Source organism: Clarias gariepinus, chromosome 12 (genome assembly GCF_024256425.1).
Source record: "Clarias gariepinus isolate MV-2021 ecotype Netherlands chromosome 12, CGAR_prim_01v2, whole genome shotgun sequence".
Taxonomy (NCBI): Eukaryota; Metazoa; Chordata; class Actinopteri; order Siluriformes; family Clariidae; genus Clarias; species Clarias gariepinus.
In genome coordinates this window covers 30,946,788-30,974,570 of record NC_071111.1, presented here as the reverse complement: position 1 = coordinate 30,974,570, position 27,783 = coordinate 30,946,788, and the positions used below count along the sequence as shown (strand labels likewise).

Below are 27,783 nucleotides of genomic sequence, written 5' to 3'. Positions count from 1 at the left end.
CATTTCCCTTGCACAATGTTTTTTAACAACACTTGCTGCTAGATGTCCATATTAACTCCACTGTTTGATGTCAGGATTTATTTGCTACACCACATTTGTCCACTAGGTGTCAGTATAATGAGACTGTGTAACTGAAGCAGGGCAGCATGGTGAAGTGGTGGTTAGCTGGTTGTGTCCTCGGGTCTGTGTGTGGAGTTTGCATGTTCTCATGTATGTGTGAGAATTGTGCCCCGCACCCTGTCCAGGTCGTGTACCCCGCCTCGTGCCCGAGTTCCCTAGAATAAGCTCCAGGATTCTCGCAGGCTTGTACAGGATACATTGACTTGCAAAAGTATTTATACCCCTTGTACTTTTCCACATTTTGTCAGGTTACAATCACAAACGTAAATGTATTTTTATTGGGTTTTTATGTGACAGACCAACACAAAGTGTCACATAATTGTGAAGTGATAAATGGTTAAGTAAAAGTGATAAATGGTTTTATCACCCTGATAAGTGAGTGAGTGAGTGAGTGTAATTGTCCTGCTGGAAGGTGGACCCAGTCTCAAGTCTTTTGCACAGGATTTTTTTTAAGATTGCCCCGTCCTGTGTCCTGTCTACTGTATTTGGCTCCATCTTCCCATCATCTCTGACCAGCTTCCCTGTCCCTGCTGAAGACACGCATCCCCACGACATGATGCTGCCAGCTCCATGCACAGTGTTAGTTCTGTCATACATAGTGTTTTGCATTTAGGCCAAAAACTTCAATTTTGTTCTCATCTGACCAGAGCACCTTCTTTCACACATTTTTGCTGTGTCCTCTCATATGGCTTGTCGCAAATTACAAACAGGACTTATGGCTTTCTTCTTGCCACACATCCATGAAGGCCAGATTTGTGGAGTGCAGGAGTAATAGTTGTCCTGTGGACAGATTCTCCCACCTGAGCTGTGGATCTCTGCAGTTCCTCCAGAGTTACCGTGAGCCTCTTGGCTGCTTCTCTGATTAATGCTCTCCTGTCAGTTCAGGTGGATGGCCATGTTTGCAGGTGTGCCGTACTCTTTCCATTTTCAGGAGATGATGGATTGAAGAGCGCTCCGTGAGATGTTCAAAGCTCGGGATGTTTTTGTTTATAAACTAACCCTGCTTTAAACTTCTCCACAACTTTATCCCTGACCTGACTGGTGTGTTCCTCGGGCAAACCTCTTTTACACACAGGTGGACCCTGTTCACTTATTAGTAGACTTCTGAAGGCCACTGGACTTTAGTTAGGGGTATCAGAGTAAAGGGCACACTTTTCAGCTTTTGAAACCATTTATTATTTTCCTTATACTTCACAATGATGTGGCACTTTGTGTCGTCACATAAAATAACTTTGAGTTTGTGGTTGTAACATGACAAAATGTGGAAAAGTTGGGTAAGAATGGGGTATAAATACTTTTGCAAATAACTTTATGGGTGTGAGGGTCGAGGGTGCACAAACTTTTCACAGTCAGGTGAATATTTGTTCGTTCAGTCAACCTGCTTTCTGAAATCTACACTTATAACACATTCATTAACAGGACTTTTTGTTGTGATGATGTAATCTCTGGAGCGCGAGCAGAGCCGAACATTGCCGAGTGTGACGTCACGCACTCGCCGCTCTGGCTCGGCTGGCTGTGCGTGCGTGCGCGCGTGTGTGTGTGTGTGTTGAGAGGGGGGGGGGGAGCGAGCAACAAGAAGGAAGAGCAATGGCGACGCTGGTTCGCCAACTCCAGAGTCCGGACGCGGTGAGCAGCGCCTGGTGCTGTGTCTCCCCCCGCGCGGCGGACCGCCGCCCCTCCCCGGACAGTAGGTGAACCCCGTCGCCGTGTTCGCCGCCGTACGTGTTCGTTCTGCACTTGTTATTGATTACGTAGATCAAAATATTTTTTTATAACTGAGATTACGCTAGCAGCTGCGTGTCCTCCTCCTCCTCCTCCTGCTCCACACACACACACACACACACACACACACAGGGACAGAGTGGGAGTCTCACACACCAGCCTGCGTGGAGCACGCGCAGCACGCGGCCGCCGTGTCGCCTTCACGCGCTTTACGTTTGAGTGACACTCGCTCACTCACACACAGGACTGCGCGAGCGTGGCCAAGTTTGGCCTGTGCGTGCGCGTTCGCGCTCTCCCGCGCGTGTGCGTGCGTGCGTGCGTGACCGAGACCCAGCACCGCTCGTGTTGTTCTGCGGTACGACTTGTTCTAACGTCACCGAGAGCACGGCGCTGTCATCCGAGTGGGCGTTACTCCCGCTCTCTTATGACGTCACACTTTTCAGGGAAATGGAGCCGAAGCACGCGTCAGAAAGTCGCTCAATGACGTCACGGACTGCTTACTATCGCATTCATTGATCTGTCAGGGTTAGTTTGTATATCAGTGTACAAAGGCAAAAAAGTCCACTCACTGGCAACATTAATGGGGATGTGTCCAAATAAAGCCTGAACTTATTAATGTGTCACTCATACACTATGGGGAATTTGGGAACGCGCCGGTTAGCCTCCTAATTTGCATGTCTATCGCCGGATAGAAAAGCCACCAAGCCGACCCTGAGGCGGGAATCGAACCTCGACCCTGAAGGTGCGAGGTGACGGCGCTGATCACTAAGCCACCAGACTGAGTGAGGGCTGTGTGTTAACTTCATGTCCACATCTCACACCATGGCTCAGGGAGGGACCTGGACTGGGGAACATGTTTTTAATTAGGGCCAAGATTAATTAATAATGTGACTGATCAAGCGCGCTGTCTGAGAACCAATTAAATACCTTTTAAAAGTTTGCTGTGTTGTTTATAGTCCTGACTGAGCTCCTGCACCTGCAGAGGATTTATAGTTGTTAAACGCACACACAGAGTTAACGCTCGTGGTCTGAATAGTGAGATCGTTTACTCCCTGTCCAGGTGTGTGAGTGGAGGGTGTGTGGTCTCATGGTGCCGAGTCACGTGTATGTGTGTTATTCATCCTTATTAGTTCCAAATACTGTTGCCTGGCATTGTGATGTGTGATGTTACTACCTCTGGTATCGTCCCTGCTCTTTCTCTCTCCTTCTCTTTAATATCTGAATGATTTAAACAACTTTATTAAAGCAAAAGGTATGAAGGTAACCGTCATGGCAGGCACAAGGTGTCTTCATGTCTTCTATACCCGCTGTTCAAGCATGCAGGCAAAAACACGGACTAAAAAAGTGTATCTCTGATTGGCTTTTAGGAAAACAGTGATCAGTGATTGGTTGATTTGTCACAGTTGATGGTCTACCACTGGTTTGTCTTTAATGCTGGTTTCCTCTTTTGTAGTTTAAAGCTCAGAGTATTATAGCTATTATTTATTTTTCCTGGTTTTAATAAACATATACTGTATAGATCTCAGGATTATGCAGTACAGGGTGACGTATCCTTTTTTTCAGGACAAAATAGGCAACATAATGAACTTAATTTAATTTAATTTATTTCAATTGAAATTTTTATTTCAACATGACAGAGCAAAGAAATAAAAAAGTTCAGACAAGCAAAGAAATAGCACATGATCACATGTTATTATGGTTGTTTTTGGTTGTTTCTATGACCAAGGAAATAAAAAATTAATAAAATGCTTATTTTGATAGTTCTACATCATCCCCACATTCCGGTGGTGGTAAAGTTTGTTCTACCTGACATATCCAAAAACCCAAATACACAGTGTGATGTCTGAAGCCTTATATGTAAGCACATGCATCAATGATTTAAGGCTGCGCGGTGCTGCAGAGATTCTGTTAGACATCTAAAAGTAAATATGATGATTTTTAAAATAAATAAATATATGTAATCAGTGGTTAATAAAGATGCTCTATTGCAGCCTGATGTCTGGTTACCTTTTGTGCGTTTTTAATATTTTTTTAACAAACCCGTCTCCAGTATCGGGAGAACTGAATCAGGCATGCTGGGATTGCGCAAGTCTGTGTGAACTTCACCGTTGCTTTGTTTTTCCTCTGGTTTACAGTAATACGCTGCTGATTGTTATCAGCCGCAGAGTGGTTGTACCGAATCCAAACGTCTGGCTGGTGACGAATAAAAATAAATAAATAAATGCAGGAGCAGGTCTGGAATGGGCTGGATGACGACGATGATGATGATGATAAATGTGTGTTTATGTTTGTGTGCTGCGACTGTAAGTGCTGTGCAGTAATCCCAGGAGCGTGGACAGGCCTGGTCACGGCCAGGCGACTTCAGCTTGGCTTCACTCGGCTGCAGGGGAACAGGCTGTCGCTCCAAAGCTCACTCATTTAATGAAAGCAAAATCGTTTTTATTCTGAGATTGTGTTCTGGTACCAGGGCTCGTTAGGCCAGCGGCCAGCGCAGTAAACTACACTCCTCTTATTTGTCTTGGAGGAATCAGAGGCGGGCCTTTGTAAATACTTTTTTTTTGTTTGTGTAAAATTGTTTCATCAACAGTGTGTTTTTCTTCCCCGATCCGTGCTTGGGTCGATGTTAGGACCGATTATTTAGAGAGTGTAATGAAGACTAATGTATGAATATTAATGTATAACTAAACACACATGACTCCATTGGCTTGAGCTAACAGTTCTGTGTAAATAAGCGTGCTACTTATTACATAACATTTCTTCTGCTTAAAAGTGCAAACTAAGATTAATGCATCGAACAGCTTTTCTGCAGTTTTGTGTTCTGATTATCTCACGATCTTTTCTTCTCTCCTTCAGATATGCACGTGTATGCTCGGATCTCACCCTGTGAGCACGTCTCTCACGCCGTATGCCATGTTCACCAGCCCGTCGTTAAACTCCTGCGCTTCCCGAACCATTACGGTAAGCCGACGTCGACCGAGCGCGCAACGCTATCGCAGGCTGGAGGGGATTTTGTCATGATGATGATGATGATGATGATGGTAGTGTCAGAACTTGTGTTTATTTATGGACTTTTTGTCATTCAGTCTAAACCTCAGTAAGTCTAAGACGACTTTATGGATCATGATAAATATTTTAAGTTGAATGTGTTCTGTTGGTTCGTTGGAAATGCATTGTGGCTGTAATTTATTTATATTATATAATTTAAATTTATAAAAAATATCTGTGATGTTATCCTATTATTAATTTATATAAATAAGGGGAAGGTTTGGTCTGTACATTGTTCAGAACTCTTTCAGCACTAACTCCAGGTGCTAATGCAGCTCAGAGATCAGTGAAGGCACATGTTCTGAGGGGTGTGTGTGTGTGTGTGGGTGTGTCTGGGACTGATCGTCTGCGTCCTAACCAGACAGGACCTGTGGTGTGAGTGGTAAAGCTGACTGGCAGAGCTCTCCACCTCTAAGAGCAGATACAGATATAGTTTTATTACATGAAATAAATTAACACGGAGGAAGAGCGACGTGAAAATCTGCACGACACCGTCCTCCGGCAGGTGTGATGTCATGAAATCCGATGACTGGAGACGCGTCCAGAATGCCGGCTGTGTGGTGAGCGTGCGCGGACTGGCTCAGTCCGGGCGGATGTTAATACCCGGTGTGAACGACGCGGACAGATTTAGCAATGAGCTCAGAGGATTCGCTGCACCATGTGTTAGCAGAAGGGTGTGAGGTTGGTGATGAGTCGCAGCGTACACCTGACAGCACGGCCCCGTCTGAGCGGAACTCAGAACTCAACTAACAGCAGTGGACACAGTGGGACGAAAAATACTACCGTAAGCAGCGTACTGAGGTTTCTGAGGTTTAATTAAATAATAATGCGTCCATTCACACTTTTAAAGCGATTCACGCTTTTATAGGTCGTGATCTTTAATCTTTAATAAATCTTCAGATAATAGCGATTCTTTCCTTTGGAAAAACTGACTCTAGAATTGGTTTTATTTTTTTTCCAACAAATGTCTGTATATGTCGGTGGTTAAATGTTGCTGTTCCTCTATAATCCTACGTGTGGTGCTCTCTAAACTATTCACACCGCACGGCATCATGTGTGCCAGGGGTGAGATATCTGTCACGTTTGTTTGGAATTGTAACAAAATCTTAAAAAATAGTGTCGAGTTGCGATACAGTGATGCTGTACCTCGGCACACGGACGCCTAACAATTTTTTTTTACCTTGAAATTCTTATGAACTGAAATTTTTCTCAGCAAGTTAAAGTTGCGTCCGGAGACGCTCAAAACTCGCATTTAGTGAGAGTATTGATTTGTCTTCTTCTTTTGAATTCATGAACATTTTGGGCGATATCGCCACCTACAGGACTGGAGTGTAGAGCAGAAGATGTAGAAGTTTAGTGCTTAGTACAGACATGACATTTAAACAATCAGTTAAAAAAACTACACAGTTTAGTGTTTGTTAAATACGTTTTACTCTTTTAAAATCTGTAAGAACTGTAGCTGCCTGAGACAGTGACCGTTAGTGGCATTATAATTAAAGCGATAATCAACCGAGGGCATGTGTGTGTGTGAGAGAGAGACAGAGAGAGAGAGTGTGTGTGTGTGTGTGTGTGAGAGAGAGACAGAGCGAGAGAGTGCTGCTTCTTTGTCAGCGTATGGTTGTTTGCTTTGGTTTTCGCTGCCCGGCTCACACCTGCCTCTGGTCCGGTGGCAGAGCGGCACTGAGGGCAGCAGGTGGTGACACACACACACACACACACACACACACACACACACACACACACACACACACACACAATTACTTTCAACAGAGCACAGCTGAGATTGTGCCCCCTGCTGGCTCTAGTGCTAGTGAGGAGAGGCAGTTGTAGAAAGGTTTTGTGTGTGTGTGTGTAAGTGTGTGTGTGTCACGGCCTCAGCTCCTCCCCTGTCACTCGGCCAAGACTGGACCGAGGCACAATGCAGCTGCCAGGCTCTACAGGCACGGAGCAGGGGTCAGAGACTCCCAAATACTCAACTCCAAAACTCCAGCTCACAGAACAGAGAGAGAGAGGGAGAGATACATATATATATATATATACACTCACCTAAAGGATTATTAGGAACACCACACTAATACGGTGTTTGACCCCCTTTCGCCTTCAGAACTGCCTTAATTCTACTTAGCATTGATTCAACAAGGTGCTGAAAGCTTTCTTTAGAAATGTTGGCCCATATTGATAGGAGAGCATCTTGCAGTTGATGGAGATTTGTGGGATGAACATCCAGGGCACGAAGCTCCCGTTCCACCACATCCCAAAGATGATCTATTGGGTTGAGATCTGGTGACTGTGGGGGCCATTTTAGTACAGTGAACTCATTGTCATGTTCCAGAAACCAATATAAAATGATTCGAGCTTTGTGACATGGTGCATTATCCTGCTGGAAGTAGTCATCAGAGGATGGTACATGGTGGTCATAAAGGGATGGACATGGTCAGAAACAATGCTCAGGTAGCCCGTGGCATTTAAACCATGCCCAATTGGCACTAAGGGGCCTAAAGTGTGCCAAGAAAACATCCCCCACACCATTACACCACCACCACCAGCCTGCACAGTGGTAACAAGGCATGATGGATCCATGTTCTCATTCTGTTTACGCCAAATTCTGACTTCATTTGAATGTCTTAACAGAAATCGAGACTCATCAGACCAGGCAACTTTTTTCCAGTCTTCAACTGTCCAATTTTGATGAGCTCCTGCAAATTGTAGCCTCTTTTTCCTATTTGTAGTGGAGATGAGTGGTACCCGGTGAGGTCTTCTGCTGTTGTAGCCCATCCGCCTCAAGGTTGTGTGTGTTGTGGCTTCACAAATGCTTTGCTGCATACCTCGGTTGTGGTTATTTCAGTCAAAGTTGCTCTTCTATCAGCTTGAATCGGCCCATTCTCCTCTCACCTCTAGCATCAACAAGGCATTTTCGCCCACAGGACTGCCGCATACTGGATGTTTTTCCCTTTTCACACCATTCTTTGTAAACCCTAGAAATGGTTGTGTGTGAAAATCCCAGTAACTGAGCAGATTGTGAAATACTCAGACCGGCCCGTCTGGCACCAACAACCATGCCACGCTCAAAATTGCTTAAATCACCTTTCTTTCCCATTCTGACATTCAGTTTGGAGTTCAGGAAATTGTCTTGACCAGGACCACACCCCTAAATGCATTAAAGCAACTGCCATGTGATTGGTTGATTAGATAATTGCATTAATGAGAGAGAGAAAGAGAGAGACAGAGAGACGAACTTCCTCAAACGGGCCAGCTCCTTTATTATAGCCTCGTCCTTTATGAACGGAGGCACGTTGGATATGACCACCCGCGCCGCGTGGACAGACAGAGGGGTGACTTTAACAGCGGCTCGCGAGGTCAACCCTGTTTACAAACACCACCACCGCTTTATTCATCCGGGAGGCAGAGTAGATGTTCTTACACACGACCTGCTCCCCCACCGCTAGCAACACGTCCTCAATCCGCACGCCGTCCTCCGGGACGCACCTGATGCCATGACGGAGAGACAGAGTCTCCACACCGGCCTCAGAGGCCATGGTGCCTGCTCGCCCTCTCTCTCACTTTAAACTTTATGCTTTTTAAGTGAAAAACATTCAATTATTAAATAAAAATAAAAAAATAAATAAACAGTCTTCCGAAAAAACTGGGCAGGACACCAAACAGCCTTCCGCACGCTCACTCACACACAGCGCAGAGAGAGAGAGAGAGAGAGAGAGAGAGAGAGAGAGACACCTCCAGTGTATAAGACTGTGTTTTGTTCTCATAGATTGTGGACAGAGAAGATGCTGCCTTTTGTATGTGTGTGTGTGTGTGTGTGTGTGTGTGTGTGTGTGTGGTGTGTTTACCGGGGCAGAGCTAGGCCAGTTGTCTTCCTGCAGTTTGCAGACCGGATGTAAACAAGCAGCTGACCGCTGTGAGTGTGTGTGTGTGTGTGTGTGTGTGTGTGTGTGTGTGTGTGTGTGTGTGTGTGTGTGAGAGAGAGAGCTTTATGAGTGTATGTGGTGCCGCTGGTCTGTTTCTGGTTTCTGTGAAGCCTGTCGCGCTAACTTGTACCCTCAAAAATGCTAAAACACACTCACGCATGCACACACACACACACACACACACACATAATTACTTATACAGTGGTGTGAAAAACTATTTGCCCCCTTCCTGATTTCTTATTCTTTTGCATGTTTGTCACACTTAAATGTTTCTGATCATCAAACACATTTAACTATTAGTCAAAGATAACATAATTGAACACAAAATGCAGTTTTTAAATGAAGATTATGTTATTAAGGGAGAAAAAAAACTCCAAATCTACATGGCCCTGTGTGAAAAAGTAATTGCCCCCCCTTGTTAAAAAATAACTTAACTGTGGTTTATCACAGTTAAAAGTTCAATTTCTGTAGTCACCCCCAGGCCTGATTACTGCCACACCTGTTTCAATCAAGAAATCACTTAAATAGGAGCTACCTGACACAGAGAAGTAGACCAAAAGCACCTCAAAAGCTAGACATTATGCCAAGATCCAAAGAAATTCAGAAAAAAATGAGAACAAAAGTAATTGAGATCTATCAGGCTGGTAAAGGTTATAAAGCCATTTCCAAAGCCTTGGGACTCCAGCGAACCACAGTGAGAGCCATCATCCACAAATGGCAAAAACATGGAACAGTGGTGAACCTTCCCAGGAGTGGCCAGCCGACCAAAATTACCCCAAGAGCGCAGAGACAACTCATCCGAGAGGCCACAAAAGACCCCAGGACAACAACTAAAGAACTGCAGGCCTCACTTGCCTCAATTAAGGTCAGTGTTCACGACTCCACCAAAAGAAAGAGACTGGGCAAAAACGGCCTGCATGGCAGATTTCCAAGGCGCAAACCACTTAAGCAAAAAGAACATCAAGGCTCGTCTCAATTTTGCTAAAAAACATCTCAATGATTGCCAAGACTTTTGGGAAAATACCTTGTGGACCGACGAGACAAAAGTTTAACTTTTTGGAAGGTGCGTGTCCCGTTACATCTGGCGTAAAAGTAACACAGCATTTCAGAAAAAGAACACCATACCAACAGTAAAATATGGGGGTGGTAGTGTGATGGTCTGGGGTTGTTTTGCTGCTTCAGGACCTGGATGGCTTGCTGTGATAGATGGAACCATGAATTCTACTGTCTACCAAAAAATCCTGAAGGAGAATGTCCGGCCATCTGTTCGTCAACTCAAGCTGAAGCGATCTTGGGTGCTGCAGCAGGACAATGACCCAAAACACACCAGCAAATCCACCTCTGAATGGCTGAAGAAAAACAAAATGAAGACTTTGGAGTGGCCCAGTCAAAGTCCTGACCTGAATCCTATTGAGATGTTGTGGCATGACCTTAAAAAGGCGGTTCATGCTAGAAAACTCTCAAATAAAGCTGAATTACAACAATTCTGCAAAGATGAGTGGGCCAAAATTCCTCCAGAGCGCTGTAAAAGACTCGTTGCAAGTTATCGCTAACGCTTGATTGCAGTTATTGCTGCTAAGGGTGGCCCAACCAGTTATTAGGTTCAGGGGGCAATTACTTTTTCACACAGGGCCATGTAAGTTTGGATTTTTTTTCTCCCTAAATAATAAAAACTATCATTTAAAAACTGCATTTTGTGTTAACTTGTGTTATCTTTGACTAATAGTTAAATGTGTTTGATGATCAGAAACATTTAAGTGTGACAAACATGCAAAAGAATAAGAAATCAGGAAGGGGGCAAATAGTTTTTCACACCACTGTATATAATGATATACTTAAAAAATGATGACATATGATTTAAAAGTATATGATATTTTAACTCCATGGTCCTGCCTGGTGTCAGTAAGCAGCACTGAAACACAAACCTGATAAACTGGTGCTGTAGAGGTCAGTAGTGACGCACAGGTCACACGTGATCACGGTGTCCAGTTCGGTGCTCGGGATCGCTCTGTGACACTCAGGGTGGTGGTGGTGATGATGATGATGATGGGATGAGTTCTGTAATAACGAGTCACATGTTTTATCCCTTTTGCAGTCTAAACTCGTACAGTGTGTCCACACTCGGGTCAGACATCACGTCCATCTGTTACTCACAGACCAGCAGCACATCTGTTCGGAGCCGGACTCTGACCCGCTCCAGCTGTTTCAGACACATCAGGATAGAGACTCACGTTATGAATCTCCCGGTTCTTATGTGCGGTGATACACCAGTCTCAAACACCGCCAGCGCTAATTAGTTGAAAACCGCGCGTGTTAAAAGCCTGCGTACGAACCTCTCTGAACTATTCACACCTCAGCGTCCCGTGTGGTTGGAGTCAATTATTTACTGAGTTTGTTTAGAAATATTAATTTTGGCGGTAGACAGAGATACGCGCTGCTCAGTGTTAAGTGGCTTTATGTTTAAGTTTAATGTTTAACTCTTGTATTTATTAATATGTTATTAATATATTGAACCTTTTTTTTAAAGGTTTTTAATTGAAACAAATTCGAGGGTGATGGAGTGTAATATCGAACCGGGATATTTATAAAATTGTGATACTTACAAAATCCCAATTCTAATCGAATCAGCACCGAGGTACAGTGATAATATCGTATTGGGATGTGACCCCTCACTACCTGTGATGGATTGGCACCCTGTCCAGAGTGTACCCTGCCCTGCTACAGTACTACCCTGCCCTACAGAAAATCTACTGTAGCTTTACATGGAACCATGAAGTCAAAGGAAGACGTCTAACACAAATGAAAGTAGCATTTCAGAAGAAAAAAATAATAATAAAGCACTTTTATAACAAAATCTAAACTGGTCTTTATAAAAAGTTATTGCCCCCCCTTGTTAAATCATGAATGAACTGTGATGTTTGTAAGGCTGAGTTAAATTTCACTTGCCACGCCCAGCCCTGATTACTGCCAGACCTGTTGAATCAAGAAATCACTTAAATAGAAGATAATAGTTTTTCACAGCACTGTGTTTTATCCCAGATTTCTTTATAATGTAGCCTGTCTTTGTTGTTTCTCTCGTCAGCTATCAGACAGGGAGAGTGAAGGCGTACACCTCCTCCTTCCTGCGTCACATGTGAAGGCGCTGACCGTAGCGTCAGTGAGTGGCGTGACACACTCGGGGGGGAAAGCGTTAACCCGCCCCTCTGCTTGTGCGAGCTCATAGACGCCTATGATTGTCTAGTGTCTCTGTGATTGGTGTGCAAGCGATGGTAAGGAGGAATACTACTTAAAAGAAATAATAATTGAAGCCAACCAAGAGGTCACAGAATTGTTCGAGTTCAGGTACTCGCGTCAGGTTTGTCTCGCAGTCCTCTCCATGCCGTCTCCGTCTCGTGTCTCCTGTGCAGGAATCCACCGAGCCATTACACACGCCTGCAGCATGTGTGCCCAAAACAAACCTGCCTGGGATGGGCACGGCTCTGGCAGCTGCCGGGATGTGGTGAGAGCCGCAGTATTATTATCTGTTTCACTAATAAACACCTTGGTTTTACCGAGTTGTGTCTGAGTAATAATCAGCGCCGGCAGTCTGCATGTTGGTTCTCGGCTCAGAGCCCACCACAGTTTAGATTCCAGAGCTCAGTACTCAGAATTCATTTGAGATTTATTGTCTTCAGTCTTCCTGTAGATTGACTTTACTACTGAACTGTCACTTTTGTCTAAATGTTACGTAATACCTAGCTAAGTTATGCTAGTCGAGGACGTATCAGGCTAGTTTTTAAGTAAGGATGCTAAGCACAGGATTGTCTCGCCAGCTGCTACATTTAGCGCTTCGTAACTAGGATTTGGGTGTTTCAGGTAACCCAGGTCAGTGCTTACAGAGGTCCAGGTAATCATTAGCGCTGGCCGAGAGGATGATATTTACTGTCTGTCCTAAGAACATGGTGTGAAACTGGTTCCTCACGCTCCCTGAACCGCTCCTTCACACCATCAGGGAAGAAGAAACCCTCCACAGATGTGATAATCTGGTGATTCAGTACATTCAGGTGGACAGCTGAGTCTAGACCTGAGTAACTGATCAACCCCAGATCATAACACTGTCTCCAGAGGCTTGTACAGTGGACACTATGCATGATGGGAGCATCGCTTCATGTCCTTCCCTTCTCACCCTGACACGCCCATCACTCTGGAATAGGGAGTCAATCAGGACTCATCAGGTCACATGACCTTTTTAAACCTGCAGCTCTTGTCGGACGTTCCCAGTCTGCAGTGGTCAAGTACGGTGACTGAGAAGTTTAAAACACAAAAACAAAATAAAACCGAAAAAACAAAATAACGAATCAGATTTCTTTTTTTTTGATTTGTTATTTTGTTTTTTAATTCAGTTCTATTTGTACAGCACTTTTAACAATTGTCATTGTCGCAAAGCAGCAGTTTTTTAGCTTTTTTTATTTTGTTTTGAATGTGTATATATATTTTTATTTGTTTGTTTTTTGTATTTATTTTGTTTTTGAAGAAAATCTGGTGAACCAGTAACGGGGTCATGGATTCTGTCTCCAGTTTACTGGGGTATAACTGGTGATGAGCGTATCCTGTGTGGTCACAATGTTACAGCTGATCAGTGTGTTTTATGTGTGTATGTGGCATATGAGAGAGAGAGAGACACACACACACACACACACATGTTAATGGAGATAAATTAGAGATCGTATCGTTCTAGTTTCCGTTGGTGCAGTGATATGGTTTTGGTAACTAAATATCCAGCAGTTAATCGATTTGATTTCATTAGATTATCGAAAGTGAGTGATTAAGTAACTGTTTGGAACAACACAACGTTTTATAAGCCTGGATTTAAATCTTATTTTAATAGGAAGTCAAAAAATATTAAGCTTCAAAAATATATGAACATGAATCATTTCATACTTCATTCTAATAAGATAAATTTACTATGAAGTTGAGATTTGGTTTTATTACGAGCGCAGCATGAGAGTTACATCATTACGTCATCGAGCACTCACATCATGTGACCCTTCTTCATCCTGGAAGAGACCACGCCCATCAGGAGAGAAAGATTTCCTTATGGAATAAAGACGGTCAGTCAGAAGCACTCAGATGTGATTTGACCCCCTGATCGGGGTGTGGTTTTACGTTACACTCTTCTGTCCCGGGTTCGGGAGATAGTTCTGCAGTCCCGAGTGGGAACTCCGAGTTGTTTTCTTGTTTAAAAACATCTAATATAAAGTGTGTGTGTGTGTGTGTAACTCATTTGTGCACCTGTGTCCTGGCAGGTACTGGGGGACCAGTCGTACAGTGAGTAGAGAGGATAGCCCCCCCCACCTCACCCCACCCCGACGCCTCCAAAGCCATGCACAGCAAGAACCGTAAGTCTTAACAGGACCGGTCCTCAGGGGTACTCCATCTGTCTCTTGTGCACTTGTTTGTGAACCCTCCTTTCCAGCCTCAGTTCTTCCCAGCATGTGCGACAAACTTGTGTTTGAGGTTCTGGTTCGTGTTACATGGACATCATTACATCACATCACTTATGCAGATCTCATTGCCCTGCTGTCATGTGATTAAAGACATTTGGGTTTCAGATCATTCCATCTCCAAAACTATGGATCTGAATTTCAGGCTTAATTTCCATCTATTTGTGTTAAACACCTTAGCACATGGCACTTTTATTCAGAAGAGATAAAAGATAAAGCCAGTATAAAATATAAACCAGGTGTTTTATGAATGCTGTCTACTGAACGATGGGATACACGTGTCTGAATTCTGCTACAATTAATGACAAAAGTTACACAGGATCATTGTTATTAAGTAATAAACCATTATCTGTTTTTTCTTTATAACAATAATAATAATAATAATAATAATAATAAAAGAATCATAGCAATAGTACGTGAGAGCTCATCCTTATTTTTTATTCTAACCCAGTATCTCCGCTTCTCTCCGTGTCCTACAGAGAGGAGACCCGGTTCTGCAAGTGGTTCACGAGCCCCTCTGGTTCCGCTGAAGGGTAAGATGTCTCTGAGTCAGAGCGACGTGGAGCCTCTGCCGTTCCGTGTGCCTCGCGACTACCCGCACTCTCGCTTCAGCAAAGCCCCGCTCGCTGTCTACCCCCCTAAAGGAGCCCGAACCAAACCCTGGTTAGTGCCCTAAACCCTCACCATCATCACCACATCAACTTTAATCCTGCTACAGGCTTTATACACTGTATATATAAATCTCACATGCGCCTTGTTTCCCGCTGTAGCGTGTCCCTACCCGTAGTGAGTCTGGAGAAGATGCCCTGTTTCAGCCGCTCAGAGGGAGCGCAAGTCAAAATCAGCTCCGCTCCATCCGCAGCCGGGTCATCGCTTTCCGTCCCCTCCTCGTCGTTCTCTCCGTCCTCCTCGTCCCTGAAGTCCAACCTTGCTTCACCAGCATCCTGCAGGAATCAGGAAAAGCTGGTGAACGGCCGGGGAACCTTAACGCCGGGCTCCACCACGTCTCCTCTACTGACGGACAGGCGGCCGAGCCCGTCTCAGTCGTCTCCTTTGGACAAGCGGCTCACCGCGTCTCCGTCCTCGCAGGACAGGAGACCCGCCGCGTCTCCTTCTCCGTCATCGGTGGACAGGAGACCCGGTGCGTCGCCCTCTCCGCCTGACCGGAAAAATGTGAACGGAGCAAAGAGCAGCAACAGGAGAGTTTCAGGTGAGAAGATCACGTGTTTATGGTGTTTATTTCTTTTATTAACAGTTTAGTTCTGCGTCAGGGGTAGTGACATGAAGCATCCATGTGGAGCGATTCTCTCTAAAGTAAAGTCAGTTTGCTAAATCTGGCAGAGTGTCGAGGTGGTGTGCAGGCTCTCGTTGCTGGATGAGATCGGATCGCTCTTCCTCACCATATGTTGTTTGTGCAGGCCCTGGCCTCACCCTCAGCCTGATTTATGTGCTGTTATTAACCAGCCCCAGCTGCCTGTGCTTTATACTCGCCATAAACTCACAAACTGCTCCTTCTTACTGGCCTTTATTTATCAAAGTGGAGTTTAAAATACTTGCTTTTAAGTCAAATCATCCGAATCAGTGTCAGTAACAGCGATATATATACAAAGTATGACGATTTATATCTTTAAGCTCCAACCACCCTGTGCATGCAGCGCCTCTAGTGGCCATTTTCCACCAAATTCCAGACAAGTTTTTTTTTGGCTAGACACGTAGACGAGTGCGTAAACCTGTTTAATTTATTTACATCGATGCAGTGTATCTGATATTGATTAGACTGAATTTTAAAAATTAAAAGCTGCAGTTTTTTAAAGGCTCATAATGGATATGGTTAAATCCAAAAGTATTTGGACAGGAACACACTTCTTCTGTACCTCACCAGGGGTTAAAGCAAACTTCTTGCATTAATTGCTTAGGAATTAACATCATAATAATTATATTTTCACGTAATCCCTGCATTATACAAGCTCACAAGAAATCAGACAAACAAACACAGTTGGTTGAAGTGATGGAGATGGACATGGATGTGGCCACTCCTAAAGTGTATGCTCTCTTTCTCAGAGTTTTCATTTTGTTTACATGCATTGGTACGTCTCTGGAGAGTTCCCATGAACAGCTTTGAGCCTGTGAAAATAGTGTGTGAGATAAATGGCTGATTCCTAAACTATTATTTGTCACGTCAACCACATCCTGATTACTTCATTTCAAATTTGGTAAACAGATAAAAAAAACGATATAAACGGTCTGTGTCCCAATACTTATGGACCTGACTGATAGACCGGACACAGCAGGAGAGACTTTAAGCTGCAGGTTGAATTATCACCACGAGCTTGTTTATGAGCATTAACACTCGTCCTATAAAAGGCATCATGTTCCTTCCTTTCCTCTGTTGAAATGGTTCAAGTTATTATAATAATATTTCGTCTGCCGTATCCTCAGGCACATCTACACTCACATCATCTTTCCTTCTCGTTTATCAGAACTGAGAACAGTTTTTTTTATTTGCTCAAAAACACAGCAGCTGCATCAATAATAATAATAAGGGTATATTTTATGTAAATGAGATGTGATTGATTTAAAAGAATGATTTTTCAGAATCTGGATTTAAACTTTCTCTACAAATTTCAGCAATTTAAAAAAAATTCAGCACAGGTTCTCCCTACGTCTAAACATTTGAGTTGCAAATTTCCACAGATAGGAACGGACCACGGCTTTACTTCCGGTTCAATCACAGATGTAGCTCACGTATATTGTACAAAAAATAGACTCTGCAGTGCATCAGATACCATTATTTACAATTATATACAATAATAATTTCAGTGTGTAAGGGATTGTATAAAATGTATAAAATCCAGATTATTGTATATGTGTGTGTGTGTGTGTGTAAGAAATGAGTCGGCCTCACCAGTTCCAATGAATCAGTCCGGGAGCACAATGATAGAAAAAAAGTCTGTCCTTTAAAGGTGGTGAATAATTCAAAATTTCGGAAAATCCTCAACAAAACAGAGTTCAAGGTCCAATACAGTGGAAAACAGCTCTGAGACAAAACGGCGTCCTGGATTCCTTGCGTGATTTTAAAGGTGCAGAGGCAGCACTCCACTGTGAGATGAATTTACTTAGGTGCGGTTACGGTTTTTGGCCACATGATGGCAGTGTGTGGAAAGGGAACAGATTATGTCAAGATTACTGTAAATAGTAAATTGGTATGCTCTACGCAGTATATTCGTGTCAAAGGCGTAAAAAACTCACTTTGTCAGACTTAAGAACAAATCGGACTTACGAATGTGCTCCTGGAGCAGAACTCGTACGTAAGTTGGGGACTGCCTGTATAAATGATCACATCTTACCGGTTGTTTGTATTTTAGGTAGAGTCTATGATCCGAATAAACACTGTGGAGTCGTAGATCCCGAGAGCAAGCGGCCGTGCACACGATCTCTCACGTGTAAGGTGGGTTGCATGTTTCAGTCAGGTACTTCATGTTTTATGAATGTTGGATGTGTTCCTCATCCTGCTTCTGAGATGAAAGGTTTCTACCCAGATAATGGTGCGGTTGTGTGTGCAGACTCACTCTTTGACTCATCGCCGTACAGTCCCAGGCCGGAAGAAGGACTTTGACATTCTCCTGGCTGAGCATAAGGGCCGCGCTAAGGAGAAAGACGCGGGCCAAAAGAAGGAGTCGGCGAGCAGCCAGTCGGCTCAGTCGAGCCAGCCGCCCAGTCCTCTTTCCAGTACGCCTTCGGGCTGTCACAACGGCAAGACCACTCCCACTCTCAAACTACGCCTGGCCAACACACACATGCACAGGTACGAGCACAAATGAAAGGAAAGATCAAAGTGTTCTGAAATCACTGAACTGAGGGATACGATAATCTCTGTTAAATTAGCAACATAAATTGGCCATTGTTGTTGCAAATCTCCTGCTTTGAAATATTGACACCCTCAAAAAACATCACGGAGGCTGTACAGTATCTGTAATGTCCAACGAGGTTCAATGTGCTTGTACATGATTTTGAACTCCATGCCAATTTCTTTTTTTCATTTTGTGCTATTGGACTTCTCTGTTCAGAGCTCATGTTTCAGCAGAGTTCAAATCTGTGTCTTAACCCAGTTTTAACCTCTTGGCAAAGGCAACCAGGTTTTGAGCAAAATTATTATTCTAATTACACTTACGCAGAATCCATCGATCTCAATTTACCAGAATTAGTCAGTGGTCCATCGTTACGTACGAGATCCTCAGGTGATGGTGTGCATCGCCAGAAAGTTTAGTTTTGGTTTCATCAGACTAAAAAAAAATCAGATCATAAGTCCACATCATAACACCATAACTGGTGTTTTAAAACCTGAACATCTTGGTGTTGTTTGTGGATAAAATGGAAATATATGCATAAACTACCAGTCAAAAGTTTGAAAACACCACGTGACACCAGCCAAGTGCATCTTTTCCAACTGCTTGCTCACGCACCATAAGGGGCGGAGTAACACAGTCGGAGTAAAGCGCTAGCCGCTCCTTCCGCGTGCGCGAGCTCACAGACGCCCCTGATTGGCTGTAGAGCCGTGATTAATGTGGGAGCGCAAGTACCTCTCATCCCTCCCCTCTGAGAGAGCTCGGCCAATCAGCTCTCTCTAGACCTCCGACTGTGAGAGGAAAACAGCATCACCCGGGAATCAAACCAGCGATCTCCGGATGGCAGGGCGAGCACTTTACCACTCAGAATATGTTTTACATTTTCGACTCTTCAAACTAGCCACCTTTTGCTTTCATTCCAACAATCTTGAAGGATGTTCTAGTGGTGTTGAGTACTTGTTGCCTGCTTTTCCTTCACACTCCGGTCCAACTCATCTCAAACCATCGCTGCTGGATTTAGATCAGGTGATTGTGGACGCCAGGTCATCTGATGCAACACTCCATCACTCTCCATGTTGGCCCAATAGCTCTTCTGTAACCTAGAGGTGTGTTTGGGGTCATTGTCCTGTTGGAAGTGGTTTCTTCATTAAAGCTAAATGTGGCTACTTTGGACGAGCTAAAATATAAAACACATTCTGGGTTGTTTAGTGCTTTTTGTTTAATACATAAATTCCATATGTGTGCTTACTTATGTTTAAATTCAGTAATAATGTTATGATGTTGAAATAATAAAAGTAAAGAAGAAAAACACTGAAGGAGAAGGTGTGTCCAAACGTCGTTTGACTGGTACTGTATATATTAGGGGTGGGAATCACCAGGGACCAGTCGATAATATATCATCACGATCCTCAGGGACTGATTAGATTTTTATTACGATCATGTCAGTATCACAACTGTAGGAGGCTTTGTTGCCTGCTAATGTGTGAATTTTTCAAAGTGCACCACCTGTAGGGTTATAGAGGAACTGCAACATTTCACCACCTTGAATGCAAACATAATAATAAGAATAAAATAATAATAAAGATAGATTTTTTTTTCTCCATCTCTAATACATATACAGTGCTGTTTGGATATTTTCAAACTGTTTACAATTTTCTGTATTTTTGCATAGAATTGTGCAGAAACCTTAGATTCGATCTTTATCTAAGATGATAAGAACCAAATAAAACACATGATACAATTAACAGTTTTAACTTCTATTTATTGGGCAACATTATCCAACAGTAAAACAGTTTTATGTCTGATAAAAGGTATGTGAACCTGGGAAAGGCATAATTAAAGTAATTCAGTAAAAGGGATGACAATCAGGAGTGATTTGAGCAGAACCTCCAGTGTTTCAGTGACATGAACTTGGGTCTTCACTGTCACACAGATAATCTATGACTGGAGGAAATTCAGCAGCACTGACACCCAGTGTTAATTCAGGAGAACTTGCTCCAGGGACACCGTGAATAAAGTTTCAGGAAGTCACACAGACCCTGACGGTGACATCTACAGGATCTACAGGACATGCATGTGTTGAGAATGTCAGTGCTTATAAGCCAACCATCACGCAAAGACCATAGGCAGGGGTACCTCAGTAGTTAAGGTGTTGGAAGAATGATCGGAAAGTTCCAGGTTCAAACCCCAGCATCACCAAGTTTCTGCTGTTGCGCCCCTGAGCAAGGCCCTTATCCTTTTCGGGGTGGCTTTGCTGTCTCGCATCCAGGACATCTTGCTATAATTGATGGACCTATAGTATAAAGTCTAGAGGGTAGCAGCAAGGTAAAATTCTGGCACTGCCAAGTCAAAGCCCATGGTTTAACCCAGTTGAAATGGTGTGGAATGATCTAGAGTGAGCAGTTCATGTGAGAAATCCCAGCAGTTGAAGCAGGGTAAGGGTTTGAGTCTCTTAGTTCCAGTGAAGGGAAACCATTATACTGCAGCTTAAAGAAAAACATAATGCCAATCATTTTTAATTAGAAATGTTCTTTCTCTTTTGTTGATTTTAAATCCCTCTTCTCTCCTTCTGTTATCCATCACCTGGTCCATTATACTGTACCAGTTCCCTCCTGTTTTCTCCTATTTCTGTTTCATATCTTTATTTTTTTTTATTACTTATCAACTTATTCTATATCTCAGAGGCTCTGGTGGTGGGGGTGCAGTGGTTCTCAGTTCCACGACTGATCAAATCCCCAGCTGCCACAGATATGGTGTGGACGTCCACGAATCCAGCGATGAGGCGGAAGCTGAGTTTGCTGAGGAACTGGAGAAAAGTTCATGTCATTATTCCTCTTACCACCCACGGCCCATTAGTGTAAGAGCAACACTGGCATTATTATGGCATTATCACTGGCATATATTAACACTGGCATTATTAATCCTCTATGAGTTCTAGTACCAGTTGATGTAAGATTATGTAGTTTCTGAAGTAGTGGATAAAGCAATAGTCCAGGAATACAGCTTCATCCAGAGTGAGTGATGAGCTAAACTAAAAGAAAAATGAACGAGGGATGTTCAAGTCAAACCGGGACTTTTAATTGTGCAAAACAACAGAACACAATTCTGAGTGTAAACACTCCCTTTATTTCTCTATATAATCCCCTGCTACACTAATGCCCCTATCCCAGTGTTTCACTAGTGCTTGGACACCATCAAGCTAGAAAGTTTTCTCAGTACGCCGGAGCCATGGTACATGTCTGGTACAACACCGGGCTCTCAGGAACTCCTTATGGAAATGACTTGGAACATTATCCTGAATCCTGAATCTTTAGGGGAACGACTGCTGTAGGCTCCGAGCCACCTCAGCCAGGATCAGCATTCACAGATGTACAGCCTTTTACAAATCATTTGTAAAATTCTGATGTTTTCCCGCGACTAAGAGTCTCATCACTGTACTGCGCTTGAAGACTTCTGTAAATGTCGATCACTTTTACACCTTTATACCAGAAATTTCATCACAAGTCCCGGTTTGACTTGAACGCCCCTCATATTTTTTTTTAGTAGGACTAATTTAAATACCTTTCTAAATCTAAATCCAGTTGGACATTGGATTGTGAGAAAAATTTTGTTCCGGAAGCGTGCTTGTACTCCAGAGCACTCGTGTATCAAAGCGAATTTCCCACATAAGAAATAATGGGAACTCAGATGATTCATTGCACAATCCCAAAACATTCATATAAAAATTATGAATACAAAATAAAACAGATTAACCTGCACTTTACAAAAGAATCTGGTTGGTGTGAGTGAGACGAGAGAGAGGAGAGGAGGATGGGTTACTTTCACACACTAACTGAATCACTGCTGTCTGTTGGCTGTCTGTTGGACAGCAGTGATTCCGTGTGTGTGAAAGTTGACTCCCCCCCCCCTCCTCCCCCTCCTTTCTCTCTCGTCTATCTCAGCCTGATTCTTTTCCTTTTGGTGTGACTTTAACAGTGAATCTCTTTAATGACACTCGCTTTTGCCTCCTTTTGAGGATTTGGCGGAAATGTGACGTTGCGTTGTCGTTAAACAGATTAATCTCCTGCACTGCTACAGTATTTTTAACCTTTTCCTTCACGTCGGCTGTTGTTGCAGTACAGTTACTAAAAAGCAGTTTAACACTTCTTTATTCAAAATAATGCACACACACACACACACACATGTGATCACAGTATTATAATAAACAGTACACGCGTGCACGGATAAGATGTTGACTATACGAGTGATGCACGTCCACTGAGACCTAGCATGGGAGACGATTACCCACAATCCCACAGCATAAGAGAGAGAAGGACCATTGGCTCAGTCGTGATCATGTGACGCCCGGCAGACAAAGCGCATGTGCACTACTCGTGTTGGAAGACCTCGCTCGTTTATCAAGTTAAACTGTATTAAAAGTTTTTGCTCACAATCCAGGTTTTTACTGTACATTGAAAATAATCAGAGCTCTATAACATGCACTCCCTGTCCACTTTGTTAGGGACACCTTTACACCTTTACACTACAGTTCTCTAATCTGACAATCATGCAACAAGTCATGTGGCAAAAGCTTCAGTGAATCTTCACATCAAGCATGAGAATGAAGATAAAGAGTGATCTGTGACGAGGTTGTTGCTGGGACAGAAATGATCATAAACTCACCTCATGATAATAGTATTACTAATACTAATAATAATAATAATAATAATACATATAAGAAGAATTGGCACTACATAATGACAAAATGTGTTTTAATACTGTTACAGAGAGATATAATTATACATTGTTCAAGTAACTTACTATAAAGCTAAACCTGACATGACGGACGTGTAAACTAGCTTTCGCTCTATCTCTAATCCCATGGCCAATCTCCTCTTTGTAAAGTTGACCTGCACCAGCTTTCACACTAGCATTAGCTAAAAACTAAGGTTCCGCTAGAAAGAAGCTACAGAATATTAAAGAGTAATAAAGACGCACCTCAGCCAGACAGCAGACATGAAGCCCTACAGTATTTCATGATTATAGCTGAACCTCGGCTTACAGATGTTCTCTCTCATGAATTTTTGCCTCAAGAATTTAAATTTTGCAAGAGTAAACAAATGAACGAACCGAAGTACGTCTGGGAGCCGTTCAAGACGTACTTCGTTTACGTTAGAGGAAAGCCAAGCGAAGCAAGTTTAAAGTCAACAGTATGCGGTCAAAAGCTACGCGGGACGGATCTACTGAGGCCGCGAGAGCTGAATAGATGTTTTGATTGTGTTTATCCGTAAAACTATGATTATAGTGTTGGAAATTGGTAATATTTGCAATATTTTTGGCTGGAAAAAATTATCTTCAGAACAGATTAACGGAGAACGGATTAAATTTGTATAAATTTTGTCTAAATCCGTAAACTGATGTTTCATTAGATTAAAATTCAGCCAGGTTGAAAAGTTCAGCTCACTCGAGGAGCAGATCGGACTCAGGCCAAAGCTGCATCTCAGGTTCTTGTATACAGCTTTGGAAAAAACAAGAGCGCACTGCAATTTAGTCCAAAACATCTGGAACGTCATCAAGAGGAAGATGGAGGGTCACAAACCATCAAGTAAAGCTGAGCTGTTTGTTTTTTCGCTAAAAGAGTGTTATAAAGTTACTCAACAGCAATGTGATAAACTGGTGGAAAGACAAAACACACGAAAGCTGTAACTTCTGGGAAATCGTCGTTATTATTCCACCAAATACAGATTTATTAATATTATTAAGCCAAAGCATTAACACAACGTGTTTACTAATTATTTGCATTTTGTTTTATTTGAGGTAAAGCTCTGCAAATACTGCATGATCTTGGGTTATTTAGATGTGCTGTGATGATGTAATTACCTTTAAATATAAACACTGTAAATAACAATAGTTGTATTTTGAATTTCAGAGAAATTATTGTCAGAAACTGATTATGGTGCATTTATTTCCTATTTGTTTCCAGAGCTGTATAATTCTAAATTTAGACTTAGAAATCTAGAAAAGACAAAGTAAACACCCCCCCCCAAAAAAAAAAAACTTGGACTTCCTGCTTCTGTCTGTTTCCTCAACATCGAATCGTACAGGTGACGTCTAGTCCACGCGTCCTGTCTCAGCACGAGCTGTTAATGTAGTGGACATGTGATTAAAACATCATCGGCTTGTTGTGGTATACAAGAGCCAGTCATAGGGCCAGTGAGGAATTATTCAAGTGTGTGTGTGTGTGTGTGTGTGTGTGTGTGTGTGTGTGTGTGCACTGCTTTATATCTATAGCAATGTTGTGAAGTGAGTAATGTTCCTTCCTCCGTCCTTGTGCTTCCCTCCGGTCAGTGTTGTGCGTTCAGCAGCCGGTTGATGGGGCAGGGCCACTACGTGTTCGACAGACACTGGGACAGGATGAGGCTTGCGCTGCACTGCATGGTGGAGAAGCACGTCAACGCTCAGATGTGGAGGTGAGGGGACACGCCTGCAGCTTCACTGCGCAGGTATTCACTGCCTGATGATGTCATCATCCTTTTTTTGTGTTTTGTAGGAAAGTCCCTCTAGCGGCGGACAGCGTGCCTAGCGTGTCCGAAACGTCGTCTCTGAGCGTGTCTCTCCTTCCGAGCCCCACTCCATCCCTTGACTATATTTCCGCTGTGTCCTGCTCCGCCCCTTTCTCCCAGAACGGCACCAGAATCTTCTGCCTCCAGGAATCTAAAATGCAGCTGGAAGCAGACAGGTCGCTAAAAACCTCTGCGGTTGGCATGTTGTTGAAGAAGCACAAGGCATCTCCGGCTGCCGAGAAAAGGAACGGGAGCAGCTACCATCTTCCAGGCCCTGCGCACTTCACGAGCAACGGCACGGCGGCCCTGAGCATGCGGTCCAAACTCAGCCAGCCCGCGGGGAGTCAGGGGCTTAGCAACCTGGACAGATACACCAGCATTGATCTGAACCTGCCTCCGGTGCCAAAGGGCAATCACGGGGCCGTTACGCCCCAGTGCCTGCTGCCGTGCGGATCCGCGGAGGGGCGCAAACGCAAAACCTCGGGCACGGAGCGAGCTGGCAAAGTGACCAAAACCACAGTGCACAACGAAATCTTCCAGAAGAGCGGCACTGCTTTGCTGTCCTCAGCAGCTGAAGCAGCGTCCCACAGCGCCCTCTCCAGACTGGTGAGCATTTAGTCATAAGGGGTACGCTCGCTGTAATCACATTAGACTGAACAAAGCCTCGTTATTTCTTGTGTTTGTGTTATACACATGACATTATGCATAATTAATGTAAAATAAAGAAATGTGCACCAGTCCATGAGAAAGGAATGAGTTACAGCAGCTCTGTCTGTAATTTTAATGACAGACGTGCTTATTGTAATATGTTATTGTTCATAGTGTAACAATAACGGGGATCTCATACAATCTCAGCTTAATAATAAACTATTGTTTTTAAAGAATACCTTTAATTTCTGCTCACGTTCATGAAGAGAGGGTGAAAGCCAGCACGTCCTTCCTCTGAGACACATAAAGCCAGAGCGTCCCTCTAACCCGCCACGCATTCTGAGTAAAAACACAAGGCCCACACCTGTGGTGAAGCATGGTGGTGTTAGCATCATACTGCGCTGTTGTCTCTCTTAAGCTCGGACTGGAGCTTTAGTCAAGTCAGAGGGAGTATATTAGCTTAGGGGTGTGCATACTTACGCACCCATTGTGGAATTTTTACTTGCTGTATCACATTTTGTCTAAAAATCCCTGAAGTTTAATAGGTGTGTAAGCCTTTTAATGTGTGTGTGTGTGTGTGTTTGCAGTCCAAGGTGCATCAGTGACACTGGCTGAGGTGGAACACGTAAAGCAGCTGTGCAGCAGTGACCTTTAACCCCCAGTCCTTTCCGATGACCTTAAACCTATGCGGTGAAGCCCCCCATCCCCCCCAGCGTGGAGCCCATCGTGTTTTTAGTCGTTCGTTTGTTTGTTACAAGGTACTGCAAAGTGTAATGAAACTGGTCATACTGGAAATCTCCGTGAGACCAGTAAGAAACTGCCATTTCTTTGTGGACACCTACGATGCCGCGTCAGATGTTTAAGAGTCCGCGCGGCTGTTCGTACATCATAACATCTCCGGCGAGTTTTTATTTTTTTATTTTTATGAATGATGGTTCGGGCAGTAAAGACTAACAGGTTGGACGTGTGTGTGTCAGCGTCCCGTGAGAGCGAGACGGGCTCTTCGGACTTGACCGGATCTAAAGTGCACTTAGCGTCCCGTCAGACCTGGACTGCAGAGGAGGAAAACACAAAACCAAGGGAATATTTTATAGATGCTTTTTCTTCTTTTTTTTCTTTTTTTTTTGGAAAGCTGTATTTTTGTAAAAAGGGGGTAAATTCAGGTTTTTCTGAGTATTTTGGAGTTCTCTGTCACAAGTGTTACTGAGGAATGCACAAAGTTCACGACTCAGCTCCAAGTTGGAAAGCAAACTAGCATAGTGTATCCCACATTACTTTTTTCCTAACGTACACAGCTTATGGCTTTTGCTCAAAGATCTATCTGTATGTCATTCTAAATCAGTTTAAGTATTATTATAATAATAGACACCTTATTGTTGGAAACACGAGTGCATATCTGTTTATATATAAATATATTTATTATTAGTGTCTTTCAGAGCGTAATCTAGAAGCTTCGGTCTTCCCTGATCTTTAAATGGTTTATAGAGAAACATAGAGTCTTGTTTTTTTTTTCTTTATTATGAGTGAATTTAGTTCTTGTATGATTTTTAAAAGGCGCAAAAAAATAAAAACGAGGCAAAACTGCAGCTTTTAGGAGCTATGGAGGTGAATCGCGGCTTCGAGTTGTTCTTAACCTTTTAACATTTTCAGTGAACTCCTGCCGCGCTGTGAATTCTCATCATGAAGTTCCACTCGAGAGTTTCAAGATGTCTGTGTATAGAATGCCAGCTATTTACATTTTCACTAATTTTCAATTTAGTTTAATTGTTATTTCTAACTGTTTGTTATGTTGTTATTATTATTATTATTATTGAGATCTGAACCTGTACTGGTTGTAGCGATAAGATCAGGATCTAAGATTCTGCCCCATTTGTTTTCTCCACTGAAGATGATCTTCTTTATAAATTCTTTATAATATTATAATCTTGTAAAAGCAGAACTCATTTTTGAGAAAAAAAATGTTGGAAAAAAAACTTTTTTGCACTTTTGTCTTTGAACATAAATTCAATATGTTTCTATTTATAAAGGTATAACGAGGCATTTAATGAGGAGCGTGCGTCTCTGTACAGTTTTGTCAATAACAGCCGATACTGTGTAAGTGAACGTGTGATCCAGCTGCCATAACACGGTACCCCTCTGCTGTTCTGTGCCCTGTATAATGTGTGTGTGTGTGTGTGTGTGTGTCCTTACCGTATTGCCTTGCTGCTATGCAAAATCGACAGCAGGTTGACTGCCAGAGCTAACAGCGTAACCCCCGGACAGTTCTTCCACATAACACGGTGCCCCTCTGTAGATAGTTGGTAACGTGCAAGTGAACCCAAAATCCTGGTCACATTTGTGCTCCATCGCTAAGACCAGTGACTACACTGATTGGAGAACAGTGAGATGAATCAGACCTGATTCATGTTCTGATGTGAAACATCGTATGGCACAAGCTCCACCAGCATTGGGACGT

At 43.2% G+C, this 27,783-nt stretch overlaps 1 protein-coding gene across 3 annotated transcripts; it reads left to right on the top strand.

Annotated features, from left to right (window-relative positions):
- The first annotated feature begins 1,677 nt into the window (after positions 1–1,677).
- atxn7l1 (ataxin 7-like 1) lies at positions 1,678–27,290 on the top strand. Of its 3 annotated transcripts, none has more exons than XM_053508779.1 (11): positions 1,678–1,807; positions 4,696–4,800; positions 14,096–14,188; positions 14,773–14,956; positions 15,064–15,503; positions 17,659–17,741; positions 17,857–18,098; positions 20,821–20,995; positions 24,466–24,587; positions 24,668–25,286; positions 25,916–27,290. In XM_053508779.1, exons 3-11 carry the CDS (start codon positions 14,173–14,175, stop codon positions 25,931–25,933), a joined length of 1,899 nt encoding a protein of 632 aa, XP_053364754.1. In that variant the 5' UTR covers positions 1,678–1,807; positions 4,696–4,800; positions 14,096–14,172; the 3' UTR covers positions 25,934–27,290. The 3 variants fall into 3 exon arrangements, with proteins under 3 accessions (XP_053364754.1, XP_053364753.1, XP_053364755.1); XM_053508778.1 differs by having other exon boundaries at positions 1,689–1,811; XM_053508780.1 differs by having other exon boundaries at positions 1,689–1,838.
- The last annotated feature ends 493 nt before the right edge of the window (positions 27,291–27,783 follow it).

Excerpts from the sequence above, each read along its gene's own strand:
- atxn7l1 (XM_053508779.1), top strand. Across the intron at positions 15,504-17,658 it reads CAGCAACAGGAGAGTTTCAG|GTAGAGTCTATGATCCGAAT; the intron begins GTGAGAAGATCA and ends TTTGTATTTTAG. Across the intron at positions 20,996-24,465 it reads ACCACCCACGGCCCATTAGT|TGTTGTGCGTTCAGCAGCCG; the intron begins GTAAGAGCAACA and ends CCCTCCGGTCAG.